Source organism: Protopterus annectens, chromosome 2.part0, assembly GCF_019279795.1.
Source record: "Protopterus annectens isolate FY-2018-M chromosome 2.part0, PAN1.0, whole genome shotgun sequence".
NCBI lineage: Eukaryota > Metazoa > Chordata > Ceratodontiformes > Protopteridae > Protopterus > Protopterus annectens.
In genome coordinates, this window is record NC_056728.1 from 1,372,467,939 (window position 1) to 1,372,484,616 (window position 16,678).

The window sequence follows — 16,678 nt, forward strand, 5'->3', positions numbered from 1 at the left end:
AGGAGGTTTGGTGATGAGAAAGAGAACGGGGAAGAAAAAGTAGGAGTTTGGTTTATTTTGGGATTTAGGATCAGTAGGTTGTGAGAGAGCCATTGTTCAGTGGATAGTAGGGCCTGTTGGGTCAGGGAGTGTAGTTCAGGAATGTTATTTGAGATGAATATAAGTGTGGAGTCATCGGCATACTGAATAAGGGAGGATTCTTTGCAGGAGGTGTAAAGATCATTGGTGAAGATGTTAAACAAAAGGGGTCTCAAGATGGAGCCTTAGGGAACACCAGTGGAGATGGGAAGGAAAGGTGAGGAGGATGAGAGCCATTTTACAGATTGTTCCCTGCCAGATAGGTAACTATTAAACCAGGCAAGTGCGGAGGGGGATAGGTGGAGATTTGCAAGTTTGGATAGTAGTAGAGGATGGTAGTTTGAGGGGTCAGTGGAGTTTCCACCTTTATGAAGAGGGATAGTGAAGAAAGATTTCCAAAGGGTGGGGACAGTCGATTCCAGAATAGATTGATTAATTAGTATAGATGTAGGATAGGCAATTGAGTCAGCAGCAAGTTTGAGGAATGTAGGAGATAGATTGTTAGTGGAAGGAGAGCAAGGTTTTAGCTTGAGTAGTAGAGATTTGATGTAAGTAATGGGAAGTGGCTCAAAAGAAAACAAAGTTTTGTTAGTGGGACTTGGAGGGGTAGGTGTTGAAGTAGAGTTTGGCTTAGAGGTTACCAGATTTGGGATGGAAGAGATAAAGTGTTTATTCAGGAGGGTAGCTGTTTCCTGAGGGGAAGAGTTAGGGTATGGGGAGGGATTAGAGGGCTTTCCAGGGTAGAGGATGTTGAGAGCTGACCAAAATTTTCGAGGATTGGATTTGTTGTTAAGCTGAGCAGAGCTACAGTATAACTTTTTGTCATTAGTTGTATGTTTTTTTGTAAGGTTCCTCAGTTGCCTGTATTTTTGAAGAAAAGGTGGTTGTTTAGTTTTAGTCCAGGTTTTCCAAGCACAATCTCTTTGTTTCATAAGGGACTTAGTCTCTTTGGAGAGCCAGGGAGCATGATTTGATTTTACTCTGATCTTCCTAGAGGGAGCTAAGGAGTTTAGAGTATTCATGAAGATGCTATTGAAAGTGCTTACGGCATTGTTTAGGGGAGGTGTTTTAGGATGGACCAATCTATCTTGTGGAGAATGGAGTTAAATTAGGATGAATTGAAAGTCAATAGTTTTCGACAGTCTTTGATAAGGTGAGGTTTAGGAATATGGAAGTAGTGTCTTAAGATGGTGCTATGGAGATGATCACTGTGGGAGTCAGGTAAGGTGGTGGGATTGTGGGATTGGTGGGGGGAATTGGTAAGGATCCAGTCTATGATGGAGCTGGAAGTGGAATTTTTATGGAAGCAAGTGGGAGATGTTATAAGTTGGTGGAAGCCGTGTAGATGGATACTGAGTTGGGGGGAGTCATTTGTAAGTTTGGACCAATCAATGTTGACATCACCAAGGATAAGTGTCTCAAATGGTATGTTGTGGCAGAACCAGGATAGGATGTTTTCAAGAATGGGCAGATTGTTATCAGGAGGAAGGTAGATAGAAGCAATTGCAAGTTTTATGTGGGGATTCAGATGGCAGTTAAAGATGATGATTTCAGCTGGGAGGAAGTCAGGAATTGGGGAAGGGTATGGTGAGAGGTTAAGATTGTTTGAATAGAGGATGGCCACACCACCACCTTTTTTTACAGGTCTATCAGATCAGAAGATATTATAACCTGGTGGGAGTATTTCACTATTTGGGATTTGTGGCTTGAGCAAGATTTCAGATAGGGAGAGGATGTGAGGGGTATTGAGAGCTATCCATGAGTGCAGCTCAGTGACTTTCACTCCATTAATGTCCTAGCTTCTTAAAAATACATATTTCAAATGATCCCATACCTTTAGATGAATAAAAGGTGAAAAAAAAACAACCAAAGAACCAGTTACTTTTTCATCTATTTTCATTTTCAGCTTTACTTCCTGGTTTCCGAGTCATGCGTGAGTTCAAAGGTCGTGTGATGTCATCGCTCACTGTGTTCTTGCTTCCAGCTTCTCTAGCTTGCTGCTATTGCCCTGTTGATTCTCGTGCACATGAAGAAACAGTCACAGAGGCTTAGAAAAGGCATTTTTGGCAGGAATTTCAAACAACTGCATTTTCTCCATTCTAAAGAAGCATAAAAAGCACACGAGCAGCCTCCATAGTGAAAAAAAACATGAACTGCCCTTCTCTAAAAATGTTGGGAAAGTAAGATTTTCCCCATAAATCAATAATTTACATCCCTTAAACTAAATTAGGTTAAGAATTAAAATTAGAGCATTTAGTTAATGTAAAGCACTTCATGTTAATATATTGCACTAAGAAATGCAGATTTTAAGTAAAGACATACATATTAATCATGATATGAACATCTTTCAAAAATTTCAAGAAGAAACAAAACTATCTTAACTAAAGCATCTCCTAAGGGCACTTTTGCTGTGGGGATTCTATATGGTGTAATCATAATAAAGTAAACAGTAAACTCTAAAGTGTTACCCCACCACTAACACACATGAATGCTATACTTTGGAAATCATGGATTAATAGTAAGATAGCATGACTTTTGTATCCCAAATGAATATATAATGAAGTAAACATAGTAAACATATGGTATGAAAAAAAAAAAATATATATATATATATATATATATATATATATGCACACACATGCGTATGTACATACAAACACACACACACACACACATATATATATATATATGTGTGTGTGTGTGTGTGTATATATATATATATATATATATATATATATATATATATCTATATATACTCACACACACACACGCACACATATATGTACATACAAACACACACACACACACACACACACACATATATATATATATATATATATATATATATATATATACACACACACACACACACACACACACACACATACATACATAGACATATGCCTATGCAAAATAAAGACACCTTACCTTTGCTTTGTATATGTGTTCCAATAAAATATTATGTAAAATATAAAATAAAGACAGTTTACCTTTGCTTTGTGTATATATTCCAATAAAACATTAAGTAAAGAGTTCTGCAAGAAAGTATTTAGTATTATTTGATAGCAATCTTATTTGTCTTTTAATTTTTTTATTTGCACTTTCTTTGACAGTCCAAGTGTTCTTAGTTACATGTCTTTTCAGACTTTGTGTAGACCATTCCAGCTCCTCTACATAAGTTATTATTTTTTTCCTGTGAATAAAGAGTCCAAAGCCTCTGACAAAGAGCTAAAGATCTTTTCACCTTCTGGTAAAAATATTTTTATCCTGGATGGAAAGAGAATTTGTGCTTTGATGTTAACTTTTTTAAGAGATTTTATCAAGGGAAAACATTATTTCCTTCTAGATATGACAGAAGAAGTATAGTCATTGCCAAAACAAATGAGTTTGTCCTTTATCTTCATAGGTTCATAGGTTCATACTAGGCTATCTGCCCGAGGGCATTTAGAAGCCTAGCCCATCGTTTTGTGGCTTACGCCACCCCTTTAGTATGGGAAACTATACCCATTATTTTGCTGTGCCTCTGTCAAGCAGTGACACTGAGGTAATCCCTGGGGTATATCTGCGATCTCCCATCCATTGGTCAAGATTTCTCTTGAACAAGGCCAGCGAGGTGCTCTGCCTCACATATACCGGGATTTTGTTCCACAGCATAGGTAGTCTTTGGGTGATGAATCTATCCCTCCAGCACGTCCTATTAATAGCCGTGTTGAGGTTTAAGTCTCCCGCCCTTGTGGCTCTGATGGATCTAGATTTTTTGAGGTGAAGCATATTCATCAAATCTGGGTTTGACATGGCCTTGTATGTTAGGCAAAGGTCACCTCTGAGCAAGCGGTAAGCGACTGAATAGAGCTGGAGTTCTTTCAGTCGGGCAGCATAGGACAGATTTTGAGACCCTTTATCCTTTTGGTGAGGAACTTTTGTGGCCTCTCCAGCTGCTGCAAGTGTCGGGTCAGATACATTCCGAATGGGGCATTGTACTCAATCATTGGTCTGATGAGTGATGAGTAGAGGGAGACAATGACCTCCCTTGATCTAGATGAGAATCCCTTCATGATAAGGTGGGCAATGTAGAAGGTCTTCCTAACTACTTTAGCTACATGGGTGTCGAATGACAGACTACTATCAACCTGGGTCCCCAGGTCCCTGATAACTTCTTCTGTGCTCAGTGGATTGCCACCTATTTGGTAGCTAGGGGTAACCTTGTTTTTCCCGAAGGGTATGACTATGCATTTTTTGGCATTTAACTTTAGGCCATGGCTCTGGCACCAGTTATCCATTTCTGTGAGACCCTTCTGAAGGATATCTGTGTCAGATGTGTTTTCTACTATGGCGCCCAGTTTGCAGTCATCTGCAAACTTTGTCAGCCATAACCCTCCTGTGTTTGCTTGTACTTGAGAAGTAGATGCCAAACAAGAGTGGGCCCAGGACTGAGCCCTGTGGGACACCACTTGTGACAGGCTTTGAGTCTGACATGGCGCCAGCAACTCTGACCCTGTGGGTTCTGTCACTCAGCCAGTTTGCAACCCATCTTGTGATGTATGGGTTAATATTTAAGCTGATGAGTTTTTCAATGATACCCGAGTGGGGTATTGTATCGAAGGCCTTCGCCAGATCGAGGTAGGCTGTATGGACTGCCTTTCCTCATCAATGGCTTTGGTGACTGTTTCGAAAAAGTCAACCAAGTTTAAAAGGCATGATCTGCCTTTGACAAAGCCAAACTGGGTTGGATCCAAAGTCTGCAAATTCCCTATGTCTTTATTTATGAGGTCCATTATGATCCTCTCCATGGCTTTGCAGATAAGGCTTGTCAAGCTAATGGGCCGGTAATTTCCAGGGTCGGTGGAGGCACCGCCTTTGTGAAGTGGGACCACAGTTGCAGTGCGCCACTCCCTGGGTACGTATCGAGAGGTAAGACTTTGATTAAACAGCTGTCCTAGCTGTGGGTTTAATTCCTCATTGAGTTTGTGGAGCACACAGCCGGGGACACCATCAGGTCCCATGGATGCTGTGTATTTTGCTTTGGAGAGAGCAGTTCTCACTTGGGCGTTGGAGATGTTTGGGGGGCTGCAATCATTTGGTATAGATATCTCTCCTTTTGGGGAGGGGAGAAGTTTGCACTGAACCTGTCAGCCAGTATGTTGGCAATGTCCGTAGGATCAGTAATCTTCACATCATTTTGAACTAGTTCTGAGCATATCTGGGAGTTTCCTCCCAGGTTTCTAACATAGCTAAAGAAGGCCTTATGATTGTCTTTTGAGTCTTTAGCTATTTTTCTCTCAAAATTTGCTTTGGATGATTTTATGAGAGCTCTTAGTTTTTACTTATAGTGATCAAGGGTGTCTTACCTTTTAAGGATTTTGCTCTATCTTGTAGTAGCTTCCTCCTTTTGTTGTAGAGTTTGTTTATGGCTGGGGTCCACCAGACTGGACGCTTGCCTTTGGTACAAAGAGTCTTTGTTTTGCTTGGGATTGCCTTATCCATGCAGTCCTGCAGGTGCTGGTAGAAGGCATTTGTAAGTGATTCAGCGGCTTGTGTACTGTATTTCGACGGCTCGGGGGTCTTAAAGGAGCACACACTAGTCTTTAGAAGTGTGAAGTCGGCTTCGAGAAATTCTTTACTGTGGTCTTTTTATTTCAGGTGGGGTGGGATGAGGACCTCCAGCGAGATTAGTTTGTGATCTGATCTCACCAGTGAGGGGTATACTTCCGGTGTTGAACATTGTGCTCCCATGTTCGTGATGATGAGGTCAAGTATGTTATCTCCTCTTGTGGGGATGGTAACTAGTTGTTCCATGGCATTTGAGTTTATGAATTCCAGGAACTTTTGGGCTAGGGTGTTTGGGCTTGAGTAGTGTTCCCAGTCTATATTAGGGTAATTGAAGTCACCTAGTATGATGGTGTTTGGTGATACATTTATCCCTCTAGTGTTTTCAGGAAGGCCATGTGAGGTTCCTGAGTTTGTGAGGGTGGCCTGTAACATGCTACAATTTGCAGAGCAGTCTTGCCTATGGTTAATTGCACCTGGATGGTCTCCGATGCATCGTGCGTTGCAACCAGTCTTGAGGTGTGGGTGTCCTTGATGAATATGGATACCCCCCCTCCTTTCTTGGTATTGTCCGGATTTTGGGGCCGGAACGCATGATATGAGGTAAAACCTGATAGTGCTGGGGTGCTCTCAGGAGCCTTGAACCAGGTTTCTGTCACAGCACAGACATCGATGTTCTCCATACTGAGAAGGGCTTCGAGTCGTGCATTTTGAGATTCAGACTTCTGGCATTGAGCAGCATTACCCTTAGTTTTTTCCTTTTTTGTGTGCTAGGGTGGTAGGTTTAGAATTTGAGCCTTGCCTAAAAAAGGCACTATGGGGGTGGCAAGAGCCTTTGCCAATATCCGGAATCCCAGGGTGACAGGTGCAAGCCGTCCCTTGCAAAGCAGCGTGGCTTGTCCAGCATGTCATCCCAGGCAGACAGACACTGGATCCCCTTTGAATGACACCAGTGTTTAAGCCAATTGTTAAAGCTGATCATCTTATCTCTGTATTGTGGCATCATTCTTGGTGAAGGTAGGATACTGCTCAAGGTCAGGGTCATACCTGCCTGGGCTACATAATCAGAGAGCTCCTCAATGTCTCTTTTCATGTAGTCCAAGGAGGTGCGTCTCAGGTCGTTTACACCAGCGTGGACAATGACTGAGTCGTATTTGTACCTGCTGTTGAGAGACCTGAGTGCTTGCGTTATGTGGCGGATTCTAGCGCCCGACAGGCAGCTTACTGTGACCTTCTCCTTACTCAGTCTGGTGGCGGACGTCAGTGTGTCTGACTATGGAGTCACCAATGACTAGTGTGTCTGGCATTTTGTTTGGCCTTAAGGGCTGTGACTGTTTGACACTCTGACTGTGAGGTCTATGTGTTGCAGGTGATGTGTTCTGAGGTGGTGGTTGTTTGGGTGTCTGCTTTGGTGGCCTCTGCTGTTTTGGTAGATTTGTGATCAGAGCCTCCGAGTATGTCTTTGTGTGTTTATGTGTATGATTTGAGGTTGTGATGGTACTATGTGAGACTGGGTCTATAGTGTGTGTGGTAACCTTCTCCTCCTGACTGGTCTTGCCAGTCCTATGTTGAGAGAGCTCAGCCTCCAGTTTGGCTGTATAGTTGCATCTCTGGCATGTATTTGTGTTTTGTGGGAGGAGGAGAGGGTTGTCTGTGTACATGAGGCAATTGTAACATTGCCTCAATATTCCCAGGTTCACCAGCTGAGCAGGAGAGGACACTAGCAACTGATCCCTCGACATGCTAGAAGGAGTAGACAAAAAAACTTTAAAGAAGATTCCGGGGGAAATGGGTGACCGAGAAATGGGGGTTTGCCTTTTTGGGGTACTATCTATGACAAGAGCACCGTATCGAGGTAATAAGTACTGTAGGAGCAAGTGCTAGGTTTAACAGATAGAGAATAGTCTACTTGGAGTCAAGTAGAGATGATCTTTTTAGTTATAGGATACGCTGATTAGATCAGTAGTATAGTTCGAGGAAGGTAGTTTTAAGGGAAAATTTGAAGAGTGGAATTTAGGTAGCCCTAATAGTTTAAATCTGCTTAACCGGCGCTGCCCTAGTGTGCAACAGTAGCAGCTCCGCGCTAAACCGCGCAAACGCGCGTTTAGCGTTTTTTATATCAGGGGGCTGAAAGAAGCTAGGAACTGGCCCAAAACGACCAATAAACTACAAGTTGCTGGCTGAAACCTCACAAAACTGGACCAACAGGCAGCTCAATGCTTCCCACTCCCACTGGTAAGCAAGGGAACTTCCTCTCTTCCAAATTAGGTAAGGAATCAGTAACAGGAACTGCAAACAAAGCCCAGGGATCAGCAAGCTCTGAAACTGGACTATTCTAGCTTAGTAAGGCGGGAAAAGAAGAGATATTTTTTTTTTTTTTTCAGAAAACAAGCAGAAACAGATACAGTAAACACTTATAAATGCTATAAATCGGCTATCACAGCCTACACAAACAATTTGCAACAGTTACAGATTTTAAAAGTAACAAACTGAGAAACAAGTGCAAAAACACAATAAATGCAGAAAAACAATAACAATGTATCAGCAAGCAGGCGAAATACAGTTGCTAGATAAATAGAAGTGGAAAGCCACAAAAATTATACTTAAATCAGGTAAAGTCGCTTTTTTAGCTCTCTGAAGCTTGGATTACTCTGCTGGCCACCACGAGGATCTGTGCTGAGTAGGTACAAGCCAAAAACGCGCGTTTAGCGTTTTTTTATATCAGGGGCTGAAAGAAGCTAGGAACTGGCCCAAAACGACCAATAAACTACAAGTTGCTGGCTGAAACCTCACAAAACTGGACCAACAGGCAGCTCAATGCTTCCCACTCCCACTGGTAAGCAAGGGAACTTCCTCTCTTCCAAATTAGGTAAGGAATCAGTAACAGGAACTGCAAACAAAGCCCAGGGATCAGCAAGCTCTGAAACTGGACTATTCTAGCTTAGTAAGGCGGGAAAACAAGAGATATTTATTTTTTTTTTCAGAAAACAAGCAGAAACAGATACAGTAAACACTTATAAATGCTATAAATCGGCTATCACAGCCTACACAAACAATTTGCAACAGTTACAGATTTTAAAAGTAACAAACTGAGAAACAAGTGCAAAACAGAATAAATGCAGAAAAACAATAACAATGTATCAGCAAGCAGGCGAAATACAGTTGCTAGATAAATAGAAGTGGAAAGCCACAAAAATTATACTTAAATCAGGTAAAGTCACTTTTTTAGCTCTCTGAAGCTTGGATTACTCTGCTGGCCACCACGAGGATCTGTGCTGAGTAGGTACAAGCCAAAAACGCGCGTTTAGCGTTTTTTATATGAGGGGGCTGAAAGAAGCTAGGAACTGGCCCAAAGCGACCAATAAACTACAAGTTGCTGGCTGAAACCTCACAAAACTGGACCAACAGGCAGCTCAATGCTTCCCACTCCCACTGGTAAGCAAGGGAACTTCCTCTCTTCCAAATTAGGTAAGGAATCAGTAACAGGAACTGCAAACAAAGCCCAGGGATCAGCAAGCTCTGAAACTGGACTATTCTAGCTTAGTAAGGCGGGAAAACAAGAGATATTTTTTTGTTTTTTTTTTTCAGAAAACAAGCAGAAACAGATACAGTAAACACTTATAAATGCTATAAATCGGCTATCACAGCCTACACAAACAATTTGCAACAGTTACAGATTTTAAAAGTAACAAACTGAGAAACAAGTGCAAAAACAGAATAAATGCAGAAAAAACAATAACAATGTATCAGCAAGCAGGCGAAATACAGTTGCTAGATAAATAGAAGTGGAAAGCCACAAAAATTATACTTAAATCAGGTAAAGTCGCTTTTTTAGCTCTCTGAAGCTTGGATTACTCTGCTGGCCACCACGAGGATCTGTGCTGAGTAGGTACAAGCCAAAAAACGCGCGTTTAGCGTTTTTTATATCAGGGGGCTGAAAGAAGCTAGGAACTGGCCCAAAACGACCAATAAACTACAAGTTGCTGGCTGAAACCTCACAAAACTGGACCAACAGGCAGCTCAATGCTTCCCACTCCCACTGGTAAGCAAGGGAACTTCCTCTCTTCCAAATTAGGTAAGGAATCAGTAACAGGAACTGCAAACAAAGCCCAGGGATCAGCAAGCTCTGAAACTGGACTATTCTAGCTTAGTTTCTTGGAAAACAAGAGATATTTTTTTTTTTTTTTCAGAAAACAAGCAGAAACAGATACAGTAAACACTTATAAATGCTATAAATCAGCTATCACAGCCTACACAAACAATTTGCAACAGTTACAGATTTTAAAAGTAACAAACTGAGAAACAAGTGCAAAAACAGAATAAATGCAGAAAAACAATAACAATGTATCAGCAAGCAGGCGAAATACAGTTGCTAGATAAATAGAAGTGGAAAGCCACAAAATTATACTTAAATCAGGTAAAGTCGCTTTTTTAGCTCTCTGAAGCTTGGATTACTCTGCTGGCCACCACGAGGATCTGTGCTGAGTAGGTACAAGCCAAAAAACGCGCGTTTAGCGTTTTTTATATCAGGGGGCTGAAAGAAGCTAGGAACTGGCCCAAAACAACCAATAAACTACAAGTTGCTGGCTGAAACCTCACAAAACTGGACCAACAGGCAGCTCAATGCTTCCCACTCCCACTGGTAAGCAAGGGAACTTCCTCTCTTCCAAATTAGGTAAGGAATCAGTAACAGGAACTGCAAACAAAGCCCAGGGATCAGCAAGCTCTGAAACTGGACTATTCTAGCTTAGTAAGGCGGGAAAACAAGAGATATTTTTTTGTTTTTTTTTTTTTTTCAGAAAACAAGCAGAAACAGATACAGTAAACACTTATAAATGCTATAAATCAGCTATCACAGCCTACACAAACAATTTGCAACAGTTACAGATTTTAAAAGTAACAAACTGAGAAACAAGTGCAAAAACAGAATAAATGCAGAAAAAACAATAACAATGTATCAGCAAGCAGGCGAAATACAGTTGCTAGATAAATAGAAGTGGAAAGCCACAAAATTATACTTAAATCAGGTAAAGTCGCTTTTTTAGCTCTCTGAAGCTTGGATTACTCTGCTGGCCACCACGAGGATCTGTGCTGAGTAGGTATCTTGATGGGAGAATTATTCCACGCAGACTTCAGAACAAAATCCTTATCTTGGGAGGACAAAAATCTAACAATGATGGATCTGAGGTTAGGAGAAACTGTTGTTGAAACAGGTTTTGCTAGAGACCGATGAGCCCTCTCTATACTGAAGAAAAGGGCTTTAGGAAGATTTAGTGCTGTTGGAATCCAGTTATTAAGAAAGTGTATTATATCAGTTCCCTCTTCCTTTTGTGGTACTCCATAGATTCTAATGTTGTTTCTCTGTGACCTACTTTCTAGGTTTTCCAGCTTTTCTGTTAGTTTTGTATTCTGTTTCAAAAGAAACTCATTTTGACTTTCACGTTCCATCAGTCTGCCATCCATATCTGTTACAGATTCCTCGATAGAAGCAATTTGTTCAGAATGCTTTTGAGCCATTTCACTAAAAATGTCCAGCTGCTTACTACAGTCTTGTTTAATAGTATCTATTTTATTCTCTAGTTTGTCCATGTTTATAGACAGTTCTTGAATAGTAGTTATTAATGTTTGCAGCTCCTTCTTTACCACACTGTCCTGATGAGAGTTCTTAGAGTTACTCGTACTTGGATTTCTTGAGGAAAAACTTCTTGACAGGAAAAAATAATAAAAACTTACATTTTAGTACTAATTTTTGAAAAATGATAAAGGACCTATATTCACAAATCCCGATATACTTTTGGATTAGTATTTCCAAAAATTAGATTAAATTTCCTGTCAGAATAAAAATTTATAAACAGAGCTAATGTTCAGTGCTGCTAGCAGTCTGGCATCTTGGCCACGCCCACCCCATTCCAGTTGCTTTTGAAATGAGTAGTAAAAGTAATACTCTATCAGTAACACAACCAGATATTTTGCAATGAAAAGAGCAGTATTTGTCAATGTAGGGGAAAATCTTCAAACAACATGTAAAGAAAGCATTGTTGTTATACTGCATGTATATCTGAGGTTGCAGGATAAGAGGTGTAGGAAATTATCAGACTTTGTGAAACTAGGATGGGTTGGTAATGCTGAGCCCTTTGGGAGCTGCTGAAGGCTATTAGTCAACTTATAATACATTGTTGTGGGGGGGGGGGTGCGTCAGTCCTGAGTGTGACCTTCTTTGGATGAGATTACTTAATAGCTATGATCTTGTTGCCAGTTTACCAGCCATTCCCTATTGCAATATTACCAGCTTACCAACTTTTTTTTAATGTAGCATAGAGAAGCAATTCTTCAAGGGCAGCAGGCACTGAATTTGTAGATGAAACCCTGAAATGTGAAGTTGTTTAAGCTCTTCTTTAGTTGCAGATCTCTTTAATGTGGAATTACTCGGATGACTTTATTGTGCACATTGACTGATATTGAATGATATTCATGGGCTAATGATAAATGTCAGAGTGGACATTTATGCTTGAAATGCTCTGTAATGGGTAGTTTTGTCATTATTGGTTCACACATTTAGTTGCATTGCTTAATGGAGAAATTCAAAACTACCATTTTAAAGCACATTCCAACAAGTGGTGCTGTATCATACAAGGATTATAATTGAATGCAATCAGGAAGGTGAATCGAAGAACACACGCATGTATGCATGGTCCTAAAATAGGTGCAAGGGGCCTATGGTTTGAAAACAGCCCAAAGAAAAACTTAATCTGCCACTGGCCAAATACAATTTCTTTGAATGTGGGTTTAAATGCCATTTCAAAAAAATGTGAGTTTCAAGGGTCAGTTTTCATTGTGAGATTGTATTGTTTGTTTAGCAAATGACTATCAGTGTTTGTGCTATAAAATTTGAAACAAAAGTTTTAAATTAAATCAAAATATCTGTAATCATTATAGAAGTAAAGAAGAAAATTGTATGCACACTGACTGGTTTGTTAACTGGGGAGAAATAGCCAAGTAGTGGAACACTGGAATGGCTGGGGGACTGCTATGAGGGGGGGCCCTAACTAGGGCCCCATTTGACCATGCTCAGGCTCTGATCCATAGTCATGCTTTTATTTGAATGATGTTTAGTCTTGTTTTATGTGTTGCTTTTTTTGCTGTTTTTTCTGTATTCAATAAAATGTTCATATCTGTCTTTCTCTTACAGATATGTTGGAAAGGAGTATAAGAAAGCAAAAGAACTCCACTTCCACTTAAATGATGTAGAACGTCAGACAACAGCACAATACTATGTGACTGAATTTAACAAAAGGCTCTATGAGAAGAAGATTCCCACACAGATGTTTTACATCCCTGCAGCTGTCCTTTTGGTGAGAGAAAAGCTATGAATGCAAAGTTGTCTTATTAAAAACAATATATCAGAAATGGATAAAGATAACATGGTGAAAACATGATAAAACTGCCTCAGTGAAGGTCAGGTAAAAAGATGCATAGATCTTTTTCTAGGAAACCTTGATAGCTAATAAAGTTCAGGGACCGTCCATTGAATGGTATGAGCATATGGGAATTGTTAGGCAGCAGTCTAGAGATGTACAGTATATGGATAAATAGTTTCAGTAGTTCGGTTTACTATAGCAGAGTCAGTAGTAATCCTTGGTCACTGCTGATATCTGGGATGTTGTCTCTTCAAAGTCCACAGAATCTACTGTTCCATCAGATTTTGTGCTTTGAGGGGGCAGAGCCTAGATGGCCAACTGAGAGCAGTGAATTTTGAGAGCTCCATAAAGTAGTACAATATAGGAAAATTTTATTATTTTCAAGTTTTAAATGTCAGAAATCTATAGATAAACTACTAAACTACATACATATCAATGGTGGAGATATACAAGAATTTTCTTGTCAAATAACTTGGAGATATATTGAGTCACTGAATATGAGCAACTCAAGGAATTCTCATCCAGATGCTGCTTTGAAAAAAGAACTGCAGTTGATGACATCTACCTTACAGGAATTATCTTTGAAGATGGATGGCTTTAAAAGTGACTTGGAAAACCTCAAATTAAATTCTCAAAAAGAGACTGATACTCTTAAGGAACTATTACAACAACACCATACAAAAATAACAAATATAGAGACTTCTGTAAATGACATTGAAGAGAGACTCAAAGAGGAAGAATTCCAAAAGGAATTTCTGCTTAAACAGAATACATGGCTGCTTAACAAAATAGATGACTTAGAAAACGGAAAAGAGAAACAACATAAGGATCTTTGGTCTGCCTGAAAACACTGACGGAGAAGACATTATTTGATTCTTCACAACCTGGATTCCTGAATTTTTAGACCTGAAAGAGGGACTTTCATTTGGAATTGAAAGGGCGCATAGAGCACTGAGGAAACCTGCAAATACTCCTAGATCCATAGTTATAAAATTTCTTTCGTTTCTGGACAAGGAACTAATATTAAAATCTGCTTGGAGAAATCCACCCTTAAAATGCAATCAAAGCCTGATAAGGTTTGACAGTGATTATTCTTCCAGAATACTAGAACAAAGGAAAAAAGTCTGGCCAATAGTAAAACTGTTAAAACAAAACAACATTAAAGCACAGCTGGCCTTTCCAGCCAAGATAAAAATACTTTTTGCCAATGAGATGAGAACGTTTAATGACTTAAAAGAAGCTACTATGTTCATCCAAAACAACAACATAGTGTCCATTCCAGAAAAAATGGAATGGATGACCCCTACTCTTAAAATAATAAAAGAAACAAATCCTTGGACTGATGCTAGAAAGAAGAAACAAAAAAAATGATTCCAAGATAGCTGTCCCAAAAAAATAAATAAATAACTCTTACAACTACATCTCAAAGTATCAACTGAAATGGTACATCACTTGTCATCTGTTTTAAAAAAAGGAGGGTTTCTTAAACAACTGAGAAACAGTAATGTTTTATTCAAAATTTTCAAAAAGTCCAATAATCCTTCACAAACAAAGGTAGGTCAGGATGGGTTACTATTTACATTATATATAAGCCAAACAAAGCAACATATAATATAAACAGAAGTTTCTATTCCCCTACTTAAACTCAATGAATAATTATCTTGTTCATTTTTCATTTATTTTACTTATAATAATTTAAGTAATTAATTAATCCAACAAGATACCATTCATCAGAGTTCAGACTCAAATGTAACAAATTAACATCATATATAATAGCAGTAACAGAGTGTTTTGAAAAAAAATGCTGTCATGGAGACTAATGCCTTCTTCAGTTAAAGTGTGATTTAGAAATGTCATGTATATCCTGGTTAAATAATAGTAGCAAGCTCTTAGTACAAATGTCATCATTATTCTGTCTAAACATAGTTAATATCAATTATGGCAGGTATGAGATCTTCGAGTGCTGTTTGATTACGCCTGACATGAAGTGTGTGGATGCAGCTGTGTCTGGCAGCTGTTGTATGTTGCCGTTTTCGTCTCCAGGTAGCTGTGGGATAGCGGCTTGTGATCGAGATTTAGTGATGCTTGTGTATTAGGAAGAGACATTTGGTGTTTTAGCCTGGATCCAGGGAAAGGGAGTGGATAAAACTGTGATTTGGGATATTTTGGCAGAGAATAGTTTATTTATACATCTGCTGAGTGAGAGGTGGGAAGGCTGGAAAAATCTGTTATCTCTTGTTGTGGTGGCTCGTTGGGAGTTTTTTTTTTTTTTATCTGTTTGCTCTCTGATCTTTTCCTGCCTGCTGCCTCGTGGAAAGGGAGGAAATTTAGGCTTTAAGTTGCAGTGAAGTGAAGCTTTGCTCCAGGTGCATCGCGAGCCTCTGGTATGCAGTACACGGGCACACTAACAGAAACAGATACTCCCAGGTTGCTATGGTAGTGGAGACAGAGTGACGATAATGCTTAATGGCTCTGTGGAGCCTCCGAGATGATTCTCAGCAATGAAGTTTTTGTTTTTTAAAAACAAATTATATAATAAAAGGGCTGTTTTAAACCACATGTACACATATTGATGGTCTCCCAACACTTCATTTAGCTCATTAAGGTGATTCTTGATAAAAAAAATAAGTAATTAATAATCGCAATTTAATATTTAAAATGTATTTTGGTCCAAACACATTAAGGACTTACATAAGAGTGGAAGTCTGAGTTATTGTGAAAGACTAAGAGCACTTGTTCTTGTTCAGAACCCTTTGCAGTGATCTGGGAGGTGAGCTTGCTCAGATGTGTAGGGCATATGGGGATAGCTGATTCTAGGGATGTTTGGGGTTGCCAGGAAATGCTAGGGAGTCATCAGATTTCCTTCATGGAAATATCTGTGGGAATGGAAGGTGTGTTGAGTAGTTCACTGGCAGAGTGGCCACTGCATGGAACAGGCTGGTAAAATGGAACAGGACAAATATTGGTTTGGATATTTTAAGAACAGCCTGGAAACACACCATATGAACTAGTGAATGGTATTCTAGCAAAAGTGGAATGGCATTTTTACCCGTGCTTGAAGTACTGATATGTGTGTATGCAAGGATGGAAATATAGTTATAACAAAAACTAGAAGGGTCTCATAGTTTAAAGTCTATGGACTGTATAAACATGCTTGGAAGGAGCTAATAATAAGAATAAGCATTACCGCTTGTGTTCTCTCAAATAACTAAGCAACAGCCAAAAAAAAAAGCACACACACACAATAGTTATGTAATCTATGATTTTAGTGAATCTAGACATAAAATATATAATTGTCATATAAGATGAAGCAGTCTGTTGAATTTAGATATTAAAGACAGGATTTAATAACATGGGCTTGTGTATAATAACACTACTGTCTTAACTTGTCATAATTGACGTACACTACATTGAACATCAAGGGGAAGCATGATGATTTTCTTATATAAGTAAATATGCATAACAAGTCATGTAATTGCTTTGGCTTAAATTGTAGTTTTTGTAACCCATCTTGACCATATATAATACTTAAGCCATTACCAAGGTAACTAATGTTTTATACATGACATAAAACTGACAAAGTTGTTCAAGGGAAACAATAGAAACCTGAACTAGGAATGTCACAGAATGTAACA

The 16,678-nt window shown here is 39.4% G+C and overlaps 1 protein-coding gene across 2 annotated transcripts in view; it reads left to right on the plus strand.

Annotated features, from left to right (window-relative positions):
* The window catches only part of ALPK1 (alpha kinase 1), an 873,475-nt gene that overhangs the window by 800,994 nt on the left and 55,803 nt on the right, over window positions 1–16,678 (plus strand). For both annotated transcript variants that reach the window (XM_044061550.1, XM_044061549.1), the window contains exon 13: window positions 12,815–12,977. In XM_044061550.1, the coding sequence (XP_043917485.1) occupies window positions 12,815–12,977 (163 nt within the window). The remainder of the gene's footprint in view (window positions 1–12,814; window positions 12,978–16,678) is intronic.